Source organism: Phaethon aethereus, assembly GCF_964289735.1.
Source record: "Phaethon aethereus genome assembly, chromosome: Z".
In the NCBI taxonomy this organism is placed as follows: Eukaryota; Metazoa; Chordata; class Aves; order Phaethontiformes; family Phaethontidae; genus Phaethon; species Phaethon aethereus.
This window is the reverse complement of record NC_138577.1, coordinates 47,598,793-47,614,506: the sequence shown is the minus strand read 5'-3', so window position 1 is coordinate 47,614,506 and position 15,714 is coordinate 47,598,793. Positions and strand designations below refer to the sequence as shown.

Sequence of the window (15,714 nt, the reverse complement as noted above, 5' to 3'; positions counted from 1 at the left end):
TTTAAGATCTTTATACTTGAGATAAATGATACCAAAAGATACTTGTTTTTTTTAATACAACTATACTGCTAGACATTAAAATGTGTGACACATTAACTGACTTTTTAATCACTCATCTGTATTATAAAATCATTTGAGCTACTCTTAGCTTCACTAGTCCCTGCTTTCTTCTCCAGTTACATTTCTAGCTCTAGCTCATTCTGACTTCTGTCCTTCAAAAATAAACATTTTATCGTATATAATTATGAAAAAAGTGTATCAGAAAAAAGAGATAGAAAGTTTTCTCACCAAAAGAAAATCTTGCCTTATGCCATGTGAATGACTTTTACTAACCTAGTCTTCAAGCACAATATTCCTTCTTTCAAGATACTTGAGCTGAAGCAGAGATATGGCCTAAAGCTAGTTAGATTTTTATATATGAACGCAATGCGTTGTCAAAATGTGCAATGTAATTAACTGATCCATACGTTAATCAACTGTCACATCCATAAACATTTTAAACACAGTTAATCTCATGTTAAAATGTCTAACTTAGTGAAGCAGTCTTTTTTATTGGCTTACACTTGTTAGAACTTAAAAAGTTGAACACAAAGAAAGGCATACTGCATGGTAAATAAAGTGCCTATAAACAGTGAACAGAAAACAAAATACCAAGCAGCTACTTCATATGAGAGCAACACCTATTCTACAGAAATGAGGCAAAGGTCTTTGGAAAAAAAATAATAGAAGAACAGTGATCATGTAGTAATTAAAGGTTGTCTCATAATGCAGACATATAAAGAAAATTAATGAAGGCTGCATGATGCCCTGCTAACAAAAAAGTAGGAATATGCTCATTTATGTAAGAATTGGAACAAGAAAAACCATCTGAGTAAAACGAACCCATCTATTTCTGTTTTCCAAGCACATAAGAGTGTAGAAAGCAAAGACCCCTGTCTCAGAGGAGTGGGATGTGCTGTGAATGGGACAGCACCAGAGTCCACACCATACCCCACTGATGTCAACAGTTGCTCGCTCAAGCTCCCAGCTCAGTAAGCATGGAACAGCTGGGGACAAACTGCAGAGACAAATTTTTAGTTAAACTTTTATCTAAAGAACAGATTCTGGAGGTTGAAACATCAAAATACATGCACACGGCTTCCTTAGACTTACAATTCTAGTTACAAGAGTTCTACAAGCTAACAGATAGTTGAATAGCAGCTTGTGTGTGCAGCTACCAATTTTATAAAATGATGATATGCAAATCTGTGTGCAGGAACGTGTTAATATAGGTACATACACAGTAGGCTTGGATCCATACATCTGCCTTTAAAACTTCTAAGGATAGCATAAATTATTATTTTTTGAAATGTTGCCTCCTTAACTATCATTTTATTATAGAAAATTATAACTCTATCAGATGGATGAACACTACAAAACTTGGGTTATTATTATAGCAGACAGAACTACATAAAAATTAAAGTCTGCAAACAATTCAATTCCCAAGGTGTTCTTAGTTCAATATCAAATTGAACAGCTTTAACTGTGTTAGAAATATCAGCAACTTGCACTCCTTTCTATTTATTTATCGTCAGTAACACTCCATTCATTATTTTAAAAGTTCATTCAAAGGAGTTACCAAGTGAATTCTCTCACAGAAGGAAAAATAGAAGATTTTTTTTAAATCCTTCTCAAAGATTCCAGACTTGCTTTACTCATCTGTTGCTAACTCAACTAAAATAAACAAAACTACTATTAAAAACATACTAAGCATGCAATCAAAATGAAGGAAAAAGGCAAACTGATTAATGTTTCACATCTGAAGTCATTTCCTTGCACCTGCAGCTCCCATCTAGGAAAAATACTACAAACATCACTGAACACAAGACTAGTATTCAGAACATGGGCAGTTATTTTCACTGTTTTTACTTTCCCTTGTCCCCGCAATTCCTAATGCTGGGAACTTTTACAATTATTTTGGACACAATGAAAATACAACACTTAAAACTTACGATTTGCACCTCTATTTATTTTAAAACTTTTATTAATTTAAACACTGACAGCACATTTGTTCAAGAAGGAACTTGAATAATAAACTTAGTACTAACATTGCTTCTGCATTTGCCATTCCTGCTGTGATTGCTTATCTACCTATACCAGTCATCGACATAAATACAATCCTTAAGATTTCTTACAAAGACAGTAAATGCATTTACAATTGGATGTAGCCCTATCCCCTTTCCATTTTTAACATAGTGTCCAAACAACATGATGATATTAAAATTATCTTCCCAGCAACTTCAATGGGAGCTGGATTTAGGCTGCTGTGAAACAAGGTAAAAGCACAAAAAAGCACACAATAAAAGTTATGTGGTACATAGCTCTTTCTCCAGCAGAGCAAGTATCTTCACATGAAGGAAAGTATCTTTTTTTGACCCACAATAAGCACGTAACTATGGACATATTGCAAATATTCAAATAAAAATTAGCCTAAGAAACCTGAAGTAAGAGCATCACTTCCTCTTGCTTGAATAATTAAGAACACTAAACAATTTTTTATCCAATAACCAAAATGGTTGTTTCTGGGTGCAGAAACAACATACAGTATTTCATCATATGAGACTGGAGTTAGATATGCTACAAATTTCATAGCAAAGTGGTGGACAAAGGGAGAAGTCTCTAGTAGATGGGTAGTTCAATTGCAATGCAATCTAGCTATCATGACTAATAGCATAATGTGCTAAGACACTTTGCAGCATTTAAACAGTCTACCAACACAACTCATCTCACATCAACCAGGAGCAACAAGGTAACTTTTTCTCACCAAAATGTGAGCACCTTTCTCACCACCAGGTTAAAACATTGGGCTGCTTTGTGTTTTTAGCAGTTTCATGATTTCTGTAATTTTCAAGAAGTTTACAGATGTGTAACAGTGAAGCATCATATTTATGAGTTTGGACACCATAATGTAGGCAAGACTTGTATAGTCATCGGCATTTTCCACACTATGCCAAACATTAACTGCTCAAGGTCTCAGTTAACATGGTACAGTACACAGCTGCAGCAGTGGAAACGTTAACTCCCTTAACACCCCAAACGTTCTTCCACAGGGCAGAGCCGCTGCAGTAGACCTGCTGTGCCCATCTTCTGGGTGACTTGACACATGAAAGAACCCACAGGTCTGTAAGCTATTTGTAGCGCACATCTCATCCCATAAAAGTGAGATTCAAAACAGCAAGTGCACAAAGAATCACTGTGGCTGGGAGAAACAGGAGTATTAGATCCCATTCCCTCAAAATCAGAGGCCCTTACAACGTATTGCAAGGAGACATTTATTACCATCCTGAGTCCCCTCAAAGATTTCAGCCACAACTCCAGAAAAGACAGACTTCGGCAAAGAAACTGGTTTCAGAAATTCATTCATACCCCTTCTCTTCTCTCTTGCCCTGCTACTCCCTCTCATCACACTGCTCTTCTAGTGATGCCAACTATTTGTCATGTTGTGCCTTTTGTTTCAGGCCTGTTTTTAACCATGATGAGTTTAGTGACCTGGTTCACAGACACCCCCATGAATGGTTGTCTTCACAGCACGTTAAGTGCCATGGCACAAGCTGGATTCATCACCTATGACAGGATTTCCTAGAACTCTGGGTTCGGAGAGCTATGTCATTCCCTTCTCAAGACAAAACACTGGATGACAAGACAGTCCCCCTTTTAATGCTACAGCCAGTGGTTACAGGACTCTTTCAGGAAGACCTAGCGGGAGGTGAATTTCTATTTATAACCTCAGGTGCGTTCTCTGTGTGACAGATGGTACAATATACTGTGGTGTGACTTGCTCAATCTTTCTTTTTGAAGCTGTTCTACTTTGCATGAAATAATTATACACCACGTATGCCAGCAAGAGAATAGGCTGAGTCTGTAGTACAAGTCATTAATATATGCAATTGGACTTAGGGAGGCCAGATTCGGATTCCCAATTCAACATTATTTTTTACAACCAAGCTTTCACCAATCCAGGAAAAAAATCCTGTTCTATGAGAACAACTGCTCTTAAGAGTGGGCTGCCACTGATACTATCACTGTCAGAGAAATTCTGCTGAAAGAAAGAAGTAGCGCATCTTAAATATCCCTTTTAGATTAATACTTCAGTAACAGAATGTTTTAGAAAGCATGGGACTATGGACCGTGATGAGGAAACCTACACAGAGGCTGGCTGTCACAAGACTTTAATACAGGTGCGTGCAATGTCACAGAGTGATGGGACATCACTCTCTGACTTGGTGAGAAACAGACTGTCCTCATAAGAAAAAGTGTGAAATTATAAGCATTGAATGAAGCAGCATGCAGCGAGGAAGGAAATAAAGTCAGAAATATAATGTGCACACACTGCACACACTTCTATTTATAGAAGTTTTCAGTTAGATTCCTGCTCTGTGTTTCTCCTCTGTAAGAAACAGAGAGGTATCGGGGAAAAGACTGACTGATCACAACCAAAACCTGGGAGCTGGACGACTACAGGAGACAATTCCAGTACTGTAAATGACCCTATCTTGGAGCACATCAGCACCTATGAACATTGACCTTTCAAAGTATCAAGTTTAATTTAAAATAAAAATCACCCATTGTTTACATTATTAGATACTAGCAGGGTCTCCAATTTATGTATCACTGAAAAAAATGTTCTGCCCTCTAGCAGGTAGGAATTTCACTAATATTGCCAAGTTACAATTGCCTCTCTCTTTTCACCACAACCAGAAGTGGTGATTTAGATAACCAAATCAAAGTTTAGGTCATTGTTTTTTTCAGAAAGTGAGGAACAACCCCAACCACAGTACCTGAGAAAGGACAAGCTGCCCATGGAACTTATGGACAAATTTTCGTAAAGAAGCAAGGTATGAAGCCTCTCCTATTGTCCTTGCCAGAGACCGCAAAAGGAAATAACCCTGCAAGAAATTAAGCCAGAAACAATTAGGATGCTGTGAATTTGCTGATGTCTAGAAGAAAGAAGTCTTTATCATATTAGTATGATATTTCAATAAAAATCAGTTGACAACACTCACCTTCAAATAGTGAACCTGCATGAAGATTTTTTCTGCTTTAAGACCATGTTTGACAATAGAAGCTCCAGACTCACTTAGTTCTCCTGTACTCTCCTTTTTGGGCCTAAAATGGCAACACACTAATTAAGTCTTAGATAAGTAAGTAAAGAAATAATTAAAACGTTACACATTCTCATAGTTGAATGCATTGTGAATGACATAGTAATGTTAGACACCTATGGCTAGTTTAGTCTTTTTTCTTTACCCTAAGTAAATAACTTCGCTTAGACAGATGAACCAACATACCAATTTCAAACTTTTAATGGAATTTTGTACATAGCTGACCAGACAGCTGGGGTATGAATTAAATCCATCACCGAGTTGGTGTCCTCTTTTCACTGCCAGCAAGACATCACATTGCATGCCATTCTACAGTGCACAGGCACATTATGAACAAAGCGCATCAAACAGGGAAGGGAAGAAGGAAGGGAAGAAGGAAGGGAAGAAGGAGGAAAGGAAGAAGGAAGGGAAGGGATTGAAGTAATTATGTTCAACTACAGATTTCTCTTCTTATACCTGAACATTGGCTTAACAGGTTACATAACTATACTTCAAGAATAACCTCTTTCATCTGCATGCAGTACACTGCATAAGAAATTATGTTCATTTTTGCCATTTGGGGTTGGAAGAAAGTAGTTGAATTTTTAAAACAAGCCTTTCACACACACACAGAGGTTTGTTCTACACACTAATGTCTAGAAGAAACCTAATTCTTCAATGCCTGATTTTAAAATGTAATACAGCATCTGGTATGCCAGAAATCTACAGCAGTAAGGTTTGGAGGACTTCAGCGAGGCTCTTTTGAGCACAGAGTGAAACCAAAGGGAAGCTGTGTAAACAATTTTCTTCATTTGTAAGCAGGGAAGTACTAAAGAGCCCTCTAGGTTTTTTTATTCCATCCACAAGAAATCCCAGCTAACAGTGGCCTGAGAACAGATGTCTGTCTTAGGAGCCTAACCCTGTGCCTGAAACAATCTCTCCAATTCTAAGTGTGGATTTTGAAATGGCCAGTCTTGGAAACCAAACGTCTTTCCCCTCACTTCTAGAGAACATGGGCAACACAGGCCACAGCAGTGCACGATCCTTCAAAGCACATCACTCACACATTTCTCACGAGCTAATCTTTGTGGTCAAATTTCTTTCATATCTATGTCTGCTTTGAGGAAAACATTCTTCCTTTTTTGTATCTGTGTAATGGTTTCTTATTAGAGTTTTGTCCAGAGTGCTAAGCTGTTTTTTTCACCCTTTAGGCACTACATTTAGGACCTTTGCACATGAAATTCACTTCACACAGTAGTATCTTGATAAAATATAACTGTTTGAAATAAAGTAGAAAACCAAAATGCAGATTCAGTTTTATACTGTTCCTAACACAGTCCTTTACCATGCTATAGTTCATATTTTCTTTCAAGGAAGATCTTCCTTCAACATTGAAAGGAAGAGATCAACAACTGTTTTCAATAACTCCAGTTCTTCAAGACAATGTAATCACTGCAGACCCACAGCAGAAGAACAGAGGTCCACCTATTTCCATTCTGGATCAGTGTGCTGGATGGAAGGCCTGCTCGCATTCCATACATGACTTTTCGTTGTTCTCTGCATATATAACAAGCCAAAACTGCTTCATTTCTCTCATAATAAATAGCCCAGTCTACAGACTTTGAAAATTTTAGTTTAAGCACAGGTTACAGGATCCACACTAAACTGAAATACCTCCCATAATCACAATTATTCTAAATTTGGCAACTATACTTCCTTCCCTCTTCCTCCAATTTTGTGCCTGTGTAGATCCTAGTAGGTGACTAGAAAGCAGCATGCCATCTGGATGATGGTACTAAAGAATTTCCTTTTGCAAAAGATGTATAACGTCTGCAAAAGAATGTAAATATTAAAAAAATTACCCTGTTCTCTGCTGTCAGTACTTCAGCACACTATTTCAAAGCAATGCTTAGTATATTTACAACACATTGAAGGTACAAAGACTGAAAAACTGACCTACAAAATCTGGTATCTAACATAGTTGATGAAGCTAGGCATAATGATAAAGGCAAGCTGATTCAAGAAATTCAAGCTGCTACCTGGCACATTTTAGATACCAGCAAATTTCTGAAGGAAGCAAAAGATGCTTTTTGTTTACCAGGAAGAGAAGTACACTGTGCAAAGTAAAAGTACAATTCACCAGGAAGTCCTTGGTAATTAAATGCTTTGATGTGCTAGGTAGTGATGAAAACCTATGCACAGATCACAGGAGACCATCTGAAAGGCACGTTTCCTATGCCTGTGACAGAATAAAACTCTTCGAACATCCACCAGACAGCATTGCTTCAGGGGAAAATGGACTTGACTCAAGTGCAACTCAGAGACAAATTTAGAATTAGGTATTAACACAGGTTTGTCTTAATGAAGAATCACAAGCTGATATTCTAAGGGCTAGGCCATGAAACAATCTCAACACCAGCTTTATTCCACAGAATGAAATAGACTTCTCTAGTCATCTTTGCTTTCGTAACATGAAAGACTGGATGACAGTGCTGGTGTTGCTGCTTGCCAGCAGAGTAAGGATATATTTCACAAGTGCTTTTATCCTTGCAGGTTTCCTTCAAACTCTGTGAGAAAATACACAGGGTTCTGTCTGAAGTCTTACCCTGTATGAGCACTACAGTGCCACAAATTCCTTCTTCAATACTCAGATTTGCTGGTGCTTCCTTTCAGAGCTGCTGCCTGCTGAAAAGACATTTACCTATTTCTTTCATACCTGACTTCTTTTTTCACAGGTAGCTTATGAGATGCTACTATAACATAATATCAACTATCCATAATAAGAAGAAACATCATGCTGATGATCAGTTTGCTGAGTGGCTTTCGCCTTAGTCTGAACAAGTATTCATTTGCTGGATCAGCTGACAAATTTTGGGCAGGGAACAAAAAAGTAATTGAGGAATAGGCTTATGCTTGGGAAGAGTGGGTTGGCTGATTTTTTTCTTCCTGACATAATTGTCAAGAAGTAACAAACAGTTATAATTTATTTTCAATATCCTTGTGTAAAAACACAAGCCTGAACCAGCACAAGCCTCAGTACAGACTCAAAACCCAGTGCAACGCCAAGGCTGAAATTTGCTGTCTTACACACCAACTCTGGAAAGCACATGGACGTACTTTCAGAAGGAAAAAGAAAAGAAAAAAACCCCGTAAACATACAAAGAGAGAAGCTATTCAAGTCCATGCCACAAAAAAGTAAAGAATATTTATATCTCACTGAAACCAGTGGAAAGTCCTTAAATGCAACCACAGCAAACTAGAGACATCAGAGAGGAAGAGATTGCCAGAATCCCAAGGTGGCATCATGTTCCTCTCCTGAAGTGTTTATTAGAGGCATATTTTTCAAAGGAGAATCAATTTGTCGTTCTTTTGTATTAGCACTGAGAATACCACTATGCAAAAGGTAAGTAGCATGCTTATTACAGAGACTTATGTCTACTAAGTGTGGAAGTCAACAGAAAGCTTGAGTTTCAATTTCGAGATAGATCAATCCTTCCTGAGCTTCAAACTACAAAGGATATTTTGGCCCTTTAAATAGAAAAATTACTTTAAAAATTTACACCACATACACATTTTATTAAAAGTAACAACTACATAATTGATGCAAAAGATGACAAATGTCATTCCATAATTTTGAAAATGGAACCATACATCCAGATAAGCCTCATATCACAAGAAGCAATGTTCCTAAAAATATTTTTTTTTTTTAAAAAACAAACAAAAACATTAGAACCTGTCAGTTAGTAGTTGTGTTGGTAGCAGCTGTATTAGAGCTGGTGATAAGGCTTGCTTTTGTGTTTACACCTATCCTCAAATTGCACACTTGCAAATGTATAACTTCACTGATTCTGCTTACACGTAGGATACACAATTCATCAATAAACATGAAGTAAAAGAGATCAATGACAGACTACAGTATATACAAAGTTGGTGACACATTTTCAGATTACATGAGGCCATAGAGACAAATTTCTGTGTTAGTGAACATTGCCCAAATATAAAAGGCTTTTACGTCTTACTGGGAAAGCACAAAAGAAGGGGAGACGTCAAAATGAATGAAATGGCAACAGTCTTCCAAAAACTTTTAAAAGTTGATTATATAGAAGGTGTGGATCAATTTGTTTTTCAATTCCGCTTGGTGGAAGAAAAGAAGAAATCTACATTGTTTGAAATAAACAATATTTCAACTGTGCATTAGGAAACAATGTTTAACTGTTAACATTAAAACAGATTAGCTAGGTACCGCTAATTTTTATTGGAGGTTTCTGAGAACATGTTAGCAAAAACCTGCTTGAGATGGTCTGTGTATACTGTCTGTATATCAGGGTAGAAGAATGGTCTACATAATCTCTTGAAATCTGTCCCTGTACTTCTATGACTTGGTCAGTGTAGGGCTAATTTGAGTTAGGATTAGTAAACTTGTTTTTCTTGGTCAAAGACTATGGAGAGACAAGCAGTGGAAATGGTAGGCGGCCACTCAAGATAAAAGACTATGGCAAATTCCCAAGACACCAATCAGAACAGCCCAGATTAATAATCATTAGCAAAGCAAGAATCTTTTTTTGATCTAATGTCTTTAGCTATGTAAGAAGTCTTGAGCTCAGCATCTCGCACCTAAAGGCCAAAATCTTGTTTATATAGCATTATTGGTAATTTCTAAAGAGAAAATAGATTTATATAGTTCATTATGCTTTTTCCTTTGTTTTTTAAAGCTCCATTCAGCTTGGCAGTTAGATACCATACTCCTGTATGTGCTTGTCTCAGCCACAGAAACTGAATCTGTTGTGGCTTCAAACAGTGAACTTTGTTCAAGAAACAGCCTTTTTTTTTTCCCCGAGTGGAGGCTCTTGTAAACTGCTTAGAGACATTTTATATCAAACTAAATCCCATGGTTTTTCAATGCTTTCTATAACAAACAGTAAAGCAATTGCATTATACATAAGATGAATAACCTAGTGAATTTAATTTGACTTTTCTTTTTTCTTCAGAAGGAAATAAGGAAAGGCAGTGGATTTAATCTGATAATTTGAATTCATATCCTTTGAAGGGAGAAAATGGTGGAAAACAGGAGAGGCGGAACATGCAAAAGCAAAGATTATGCTGTCATATTGTTACCTTAAAACTTGCAGCTCTTCTTCAGAGTTCTGCACCTCATCTCTGAGTCGTCGCCAACGAAGTAAAGCTTTCAGTTCCTGCTGCCCTTTTACTTCATCATGTGACAGCTGCTTAGTGTACAAAAAACAGAGATCACTGACTGCTGTTTCCCAACAGATAATAATAATTTTCAGAAAGAGAAACCTGTTTTGTTTCCCTTTAACAGGGAAGAAGATGCAGGAAACAGTACCGATATCCATGACTAAAAAAAAAACCCCAACCAAACAAAAAATAACAGTTGCTACCAGAAGAGTTAATAGCAGCACTAAGGAAAACAGAAGCCTCGCTGTGTGCATCAAATCAATAGTCATTTACATACTTCTGCCTGAGGAGAGAGATGAGCATGTTTTTTTCCGTTTACTGACCAGCAATAAGTGAACTGAATGTACAGTACAGATACCTGGCATATTGGTTTTGGTTGCATCTTTACTCTTTCCAGCCTTGAAAGCAGAGAGCTGCTTTGCGTGCTGACTTCACTCCTCTTTTCTACTACTTCTGAAACACTCGTGAAAGCTCCCTGTTGTATTTTCCCCCATTAACATAATATTAACAGAGATGCATGCTTATGAAATAAATGCCAGGTTGTCAGCTTACAAATAACAACTAATTTATGCTTATCTATTATAAGAAAAGATGGGAGATGGGAGAAAGTAAAAGCAGCTAATATTATGCTGCATTACACCACTATTTCAGTCACATGAAATGATTGTCAGGCACTGTGGAAGATACTTATAATCCTACAACTGTATGCTTGCACAGCACCAAAACTACTCATAAATTCTAAAAAGGAAAAAAAAAAGCAGTAATACTTGTCTAACCTTATAAATTAACAAGGGCACTCATCACCCCGTTTTGTTGCTTACTGCTTTCCATTCAGCTACATGGAAGGGTGTGTTCTACAATGAAAATGCTTTCAGGTGACTCACAGAAGCTTAGAATTAATGTGAACAGCTCACAGCAGAGGAGTGATGCTCAATGTAAGGGCCAAAATGAATTTTAGGACCAGAAGGGAAAAGCAAAGTGTTTGGACAGCCTTCCTCTCTTTCTTGTTCCAGAAACACAGTAAGTGACAAGGAATTCTGTTTTGTTTGAGGCTATAAATATGCCTGATACTTAATAAAATGGAGGCTCAGTTCCCAGTCCCACCTGCTCTTCCACAGATGGAGCTCTGCAGACTTAAGGGGGAGAATCAGGCCCCTACACAAGGACAGGAAGAAATGACTAATACATGAAATGTTTTAAATATCAGTGGTACAACAAAAATAAGAATTGGATCTGAAAACCACTTTACTAGCTGACATGCAATTTATAAGCTTTTCACTTTAAGGCAAACAATCATTTCTAAGCCTCTGACATACAGGTAACTCTTGCTGGGCTGTATAAGAGAAAAAAAAGTGTAAGTGCTCGTGCCCTATTTGGTCAGCTTCCATTTTGTTTTGAAGTACACTTCTTGGCTGTCCACTGGACAAAAACAGACCACTTTCATTAGGTACCTGGACTATTACAATATTCAGTAAGAGTCTGATGATTATTCCAGTTTCAGGAACACAAGTGGAAGGAATGCAGAGCAACTGTTTGATAGCTGAATTGTAATAACCGCGTAGTACATTTGCAGGAAGGTAATCATTGACAAACAGATGTTTCCATTCTAATTTGCACTAACCCCCACCTCTGTAAAAATTAGTGTTCATTGTGGATTGGGAAGTATTTTTTATTTTTTTAAAAGTCAAGTTATCATGCAAATGCCAATATTATTTTAAAGACTTATCTTCACAACACAGGACTTTTCATTTATAACTAATTCACAACAGGGTATATGATTTCAGTTTCCACACAATTCAACTGAGAAGTGATGTATCATCACCTTACCTCTTGTGCCCTAGCCCAAAATACATCTTCCAAAAAAGTGGCAAACCCTTCACTTATCCACTCTTCAGTCCAGTCACGAGCACCAATGGCCAGTCCAAACCAAGCATGAGCAATTTCATGGCACAGACGTGTTCCACAGAGATGGCTCTCTCCTGGTAATACACTCTGTGACAGGAAGATGATGTGTGGGCTGCACAATAGGAATAAGTGACAAAATACATTATTGACCTGTTATAACATGAATTGTGTAGCCATAATAATGTATAGGCTTTATTAGCCTTGTCAGCCTGTTATTACTATATGCATGCTAGGTCATGACAGATAGTTCATAATTCAGGCGTTTTTAGGAATTAGGTTGTACTTTATTGTTGGCTGGCAGAGAATCAAACTAAAATTCTGCCGAGCAGTTGTTTTGTATTCACTCGTCAAACATTATTACCTGTAAGAAGTACCTTAAACCCAAATTTTATATTTCTCAAATTACAAGACTGATTTATTTCAATAGAAGCATTTATATATAAGCCAGGATAATAAAAGATGAGCAGGTATGAATATAGGCAGCAAGTATTTATCAGTTAAATGATCAAAGCTGGAAATAAATGCAGCAGAAACATTTTATAAAGAAAATAAATCATTATCCAGAAGCAACAAGAGCCATGTATAGTAAAGCACATGTGCTTGTTAAAACCTAAAACAAGCTACAAAGATATCATCTGATGATAGGAGCTGATAATTTCTGCAAATGCAGAGGAAGAAGAACATCCTTTATCGCAAGCACAGTAGCGAGAAGGAGACTTGCTATTCACTAAATCTCTGCTTTTCACAACAGGGGAGAACAACCCAATCTGTGTCTACTCTGCTTTGCACTCAAGTACTATAAGAAGAAATTGGGGGGAAAAAATGTTATGAATTATTGCTCTGCTATTGAAAACACTTAACACTGAATTGCAAGTTACTGCAGTTCCCAACTCATGTTCTGCTGTAAGGCAATTTCTGCTATGCTTATAGACATTGCAGACATTAATGTCTCAAAAGTTACATAATTTTTGCAATTAAGTAACTCTAGGAAAGAAAAATAGCAGAATTAAGCCCTCTGACTAGCATGTAAGGGATTAACAGGGCACCATGCCACAGATGGGAGTAGCAAGGGTACAAACCAAGGCCACCATCTGCAGAGTATTCCTGCACTAACCCTTGGCATACATAACCTGCATTTCAACTGTTTTCTCAACTCCAAACAGTTAGAAAGGAAATAAAGCATAATGGTAATACCTTCAAGATCACAGGTCTTTAAAACTAAGTCTAGCCTTCTGAGCATGGGAGGGGAGTGCATGGCCTTAAGACATTTTTAAGAGTCAAATATTATTCATCAGCGTTCCAAAAAGCATCCCCACCCATCCTACCCTTCCGTTGGAAATGTTAAAACACCTACTGTTTTCTTGCAGCCAGTTGAATGTCTGGAACTGAGACCATAAAATATGATACACACTTAAATAGAAAAACATACTCAATAACCATGTCCTTATAAAATAATAATAGTCAACCAGCAAAGCAAGTGAATACATTTCAATCAGCTGGCATTGTAAGCAACAATGTAAGAAATTAAAGCACTAATAGAAGAATCAAGTCACAGAGAACAAAGGAAGAAAAAACAGCAGCTCTCCAAATCTTTGCCAAAAGCAATTCTGATTAAGAGAAGGGAGGGAGGGAGGGAGGGAGAGGGGGGAAAAGCGCAAGCACAGAAGCTGCAGAATATGATGAACCTTTTATTATAAATTTAGCCCCTGATGAGAAGAATAACTGCAGCTTCAGGGGTATTTCTTTGGTCAGTTTTAAGTAAATGACCCCTCACTGTAGCATGTGTACAGTGCTACAAAGAAAAAACACAGAAATGGACCAAGTAAATAACATTCCAGACATACTGCTGGCAACGTTTCAGCCACTTGGTTAAGCAAAACAAAAGTAACTTCATGCCTTATAAACAGGCTCACAGAATGGTTGCATTTTAAGTCTACTGTAGGTAAATACACAATAAAAGTAAAGATTGTATTCCCTGCTTTTTCCAATAACTTAAATAATAGAATTGCTGCATTTGGACAATCTTCTTTATGGAAAGATTGCAAATCACTTCTGTGAGAAAAATGTGTATGAGTTAAATTTTGGCCAAAGAGTAAGAATACAACTCTCTCTAAGGCCAAAAATATGATTATGTGCTGCAGCAGAATTTCATTTTAGAGTCTGGGTACAGCCAGCAACTTCCTTTCCTGAGAACACCTTAAATGACTCCTTTTATTTTATATGCCCTTAACAAGCAGCTATATCACCTATTCAGAGCCTCATTTAGCAACAGATATCACTACAGAGCAGTGCAAAATTCCCATTTATCTTAGGAGTAATTTTATCAAAGACTGAACATGTTTCTGTAATATGTCCAGCACCTATCAGTTTGGGGAGAAGTTTGATTCTATATATTGGTTTAAAATACAGATTCTCTATTTCCAACACATGTTTGAATTCCAGAAACTCTGCTTCACTTCTACTGATACCAACTAAATCTGCATTTTTTTACATCATCTAGGATATGCAGTGTTATTCATTGCAATGCTGTTACTATCAGCATTGGTCCTAAAACACTCAGTAATTCAGGAAAGTGTCTATGTGAAAAATAAGATAATCAGGATGATGATTAAATTGCAATAGCCATAAAATTTATTTTTCTTTTACTAGAATAGGAATTTGACTCTCCTCCCATCCATTTTATTTACTAGGAACAAATTACAAGGCTTGATATCCATTGCTTTCATTGAAACTGAAAAGAAAATAAATCCATTAATACACTAGGAATGGACAAAGGTGATTCACCTCAGCAATTACATCAAGACTTGACAAGGTATGCACAGCTTATAAATGCCTCTAGTGGTTGTCTTTTCAAGTCTGTCCCAAGTTTCTAAAGCAGGCCAGAACAGGCTAGCTGGATGTGGTAAGGAAGATGGGAAACCTCTCCCAGTTAACAAAAAAATAAAAAAAAACCCCAGTCCTTCCCAGGAAGCTGGACAAATTCCCAATGGTTCTTACAGAAAAAGAAGTTAATGACTTGTTTTCAACAAGTATACACCTGGTTCCACTTTTAAAGCAAAAGGTTATTATTCTGACCAGAATCACACCCTCATAACTTAGATCTTTGTATCATTTGACTGAAAGAAGGAGCAAGTTCCCTCTTCCAGTTAAACTGCACTTAAGGGAAATCTCAACACTGTAACTATGGATGCATATGAACTATGAATGCATATGAAGGAAAAATTGAGCCCCAGAGGGAAAGAAATTTTTGGTGTGAAAGGCCAAAGGGTGCTGATGTTCCAATCCTCCAAATCTACCCACGTAGATGTTCTTAATAAATGGCCTCTTCAACATATAAAAGGTTTCCAATGGGTCCTAGAGCTCTGAACAGTAATCTGACCAGTTGAGAGGCCAAATCTCTGTAAGCAATTTTGCAAAACTTCTTCTCCAGACTTGTGACTTAGATGCAGGCTGCAGCAGTGTGCTATCTTTGGCTGCTCACACATAATCAGAT

General features: G+C 37.2%; 1 protein-coding gene across 1 annotated transcript in view; it reads right to left on the bottom strand.

Annotated features, from left to right (window-relative positions):
• AOPEP (aminopeptidase O (putative)) overlaps positions 1–15,714 on the bottom strand; it is a gene marked incomplete at its 5' end in the record, with an annotated part of 191,565 nt that overhangs the window by 108,914 nt on the left and 66,937 nt on the right. Inside the window, 4 exon segments of the mRNA XM_082012852.1 lie at positions 4,818–4,925; positions 5,043–5,145; positions 10,236–10,342; positions 12,144–12,333. Coding sequence (XP_081868978.1) covers positions 4,818–4,925; positions 5,043–5,145; positions 10,236–10,342; positions 12,144–12,333 — 508 coding nt within the window.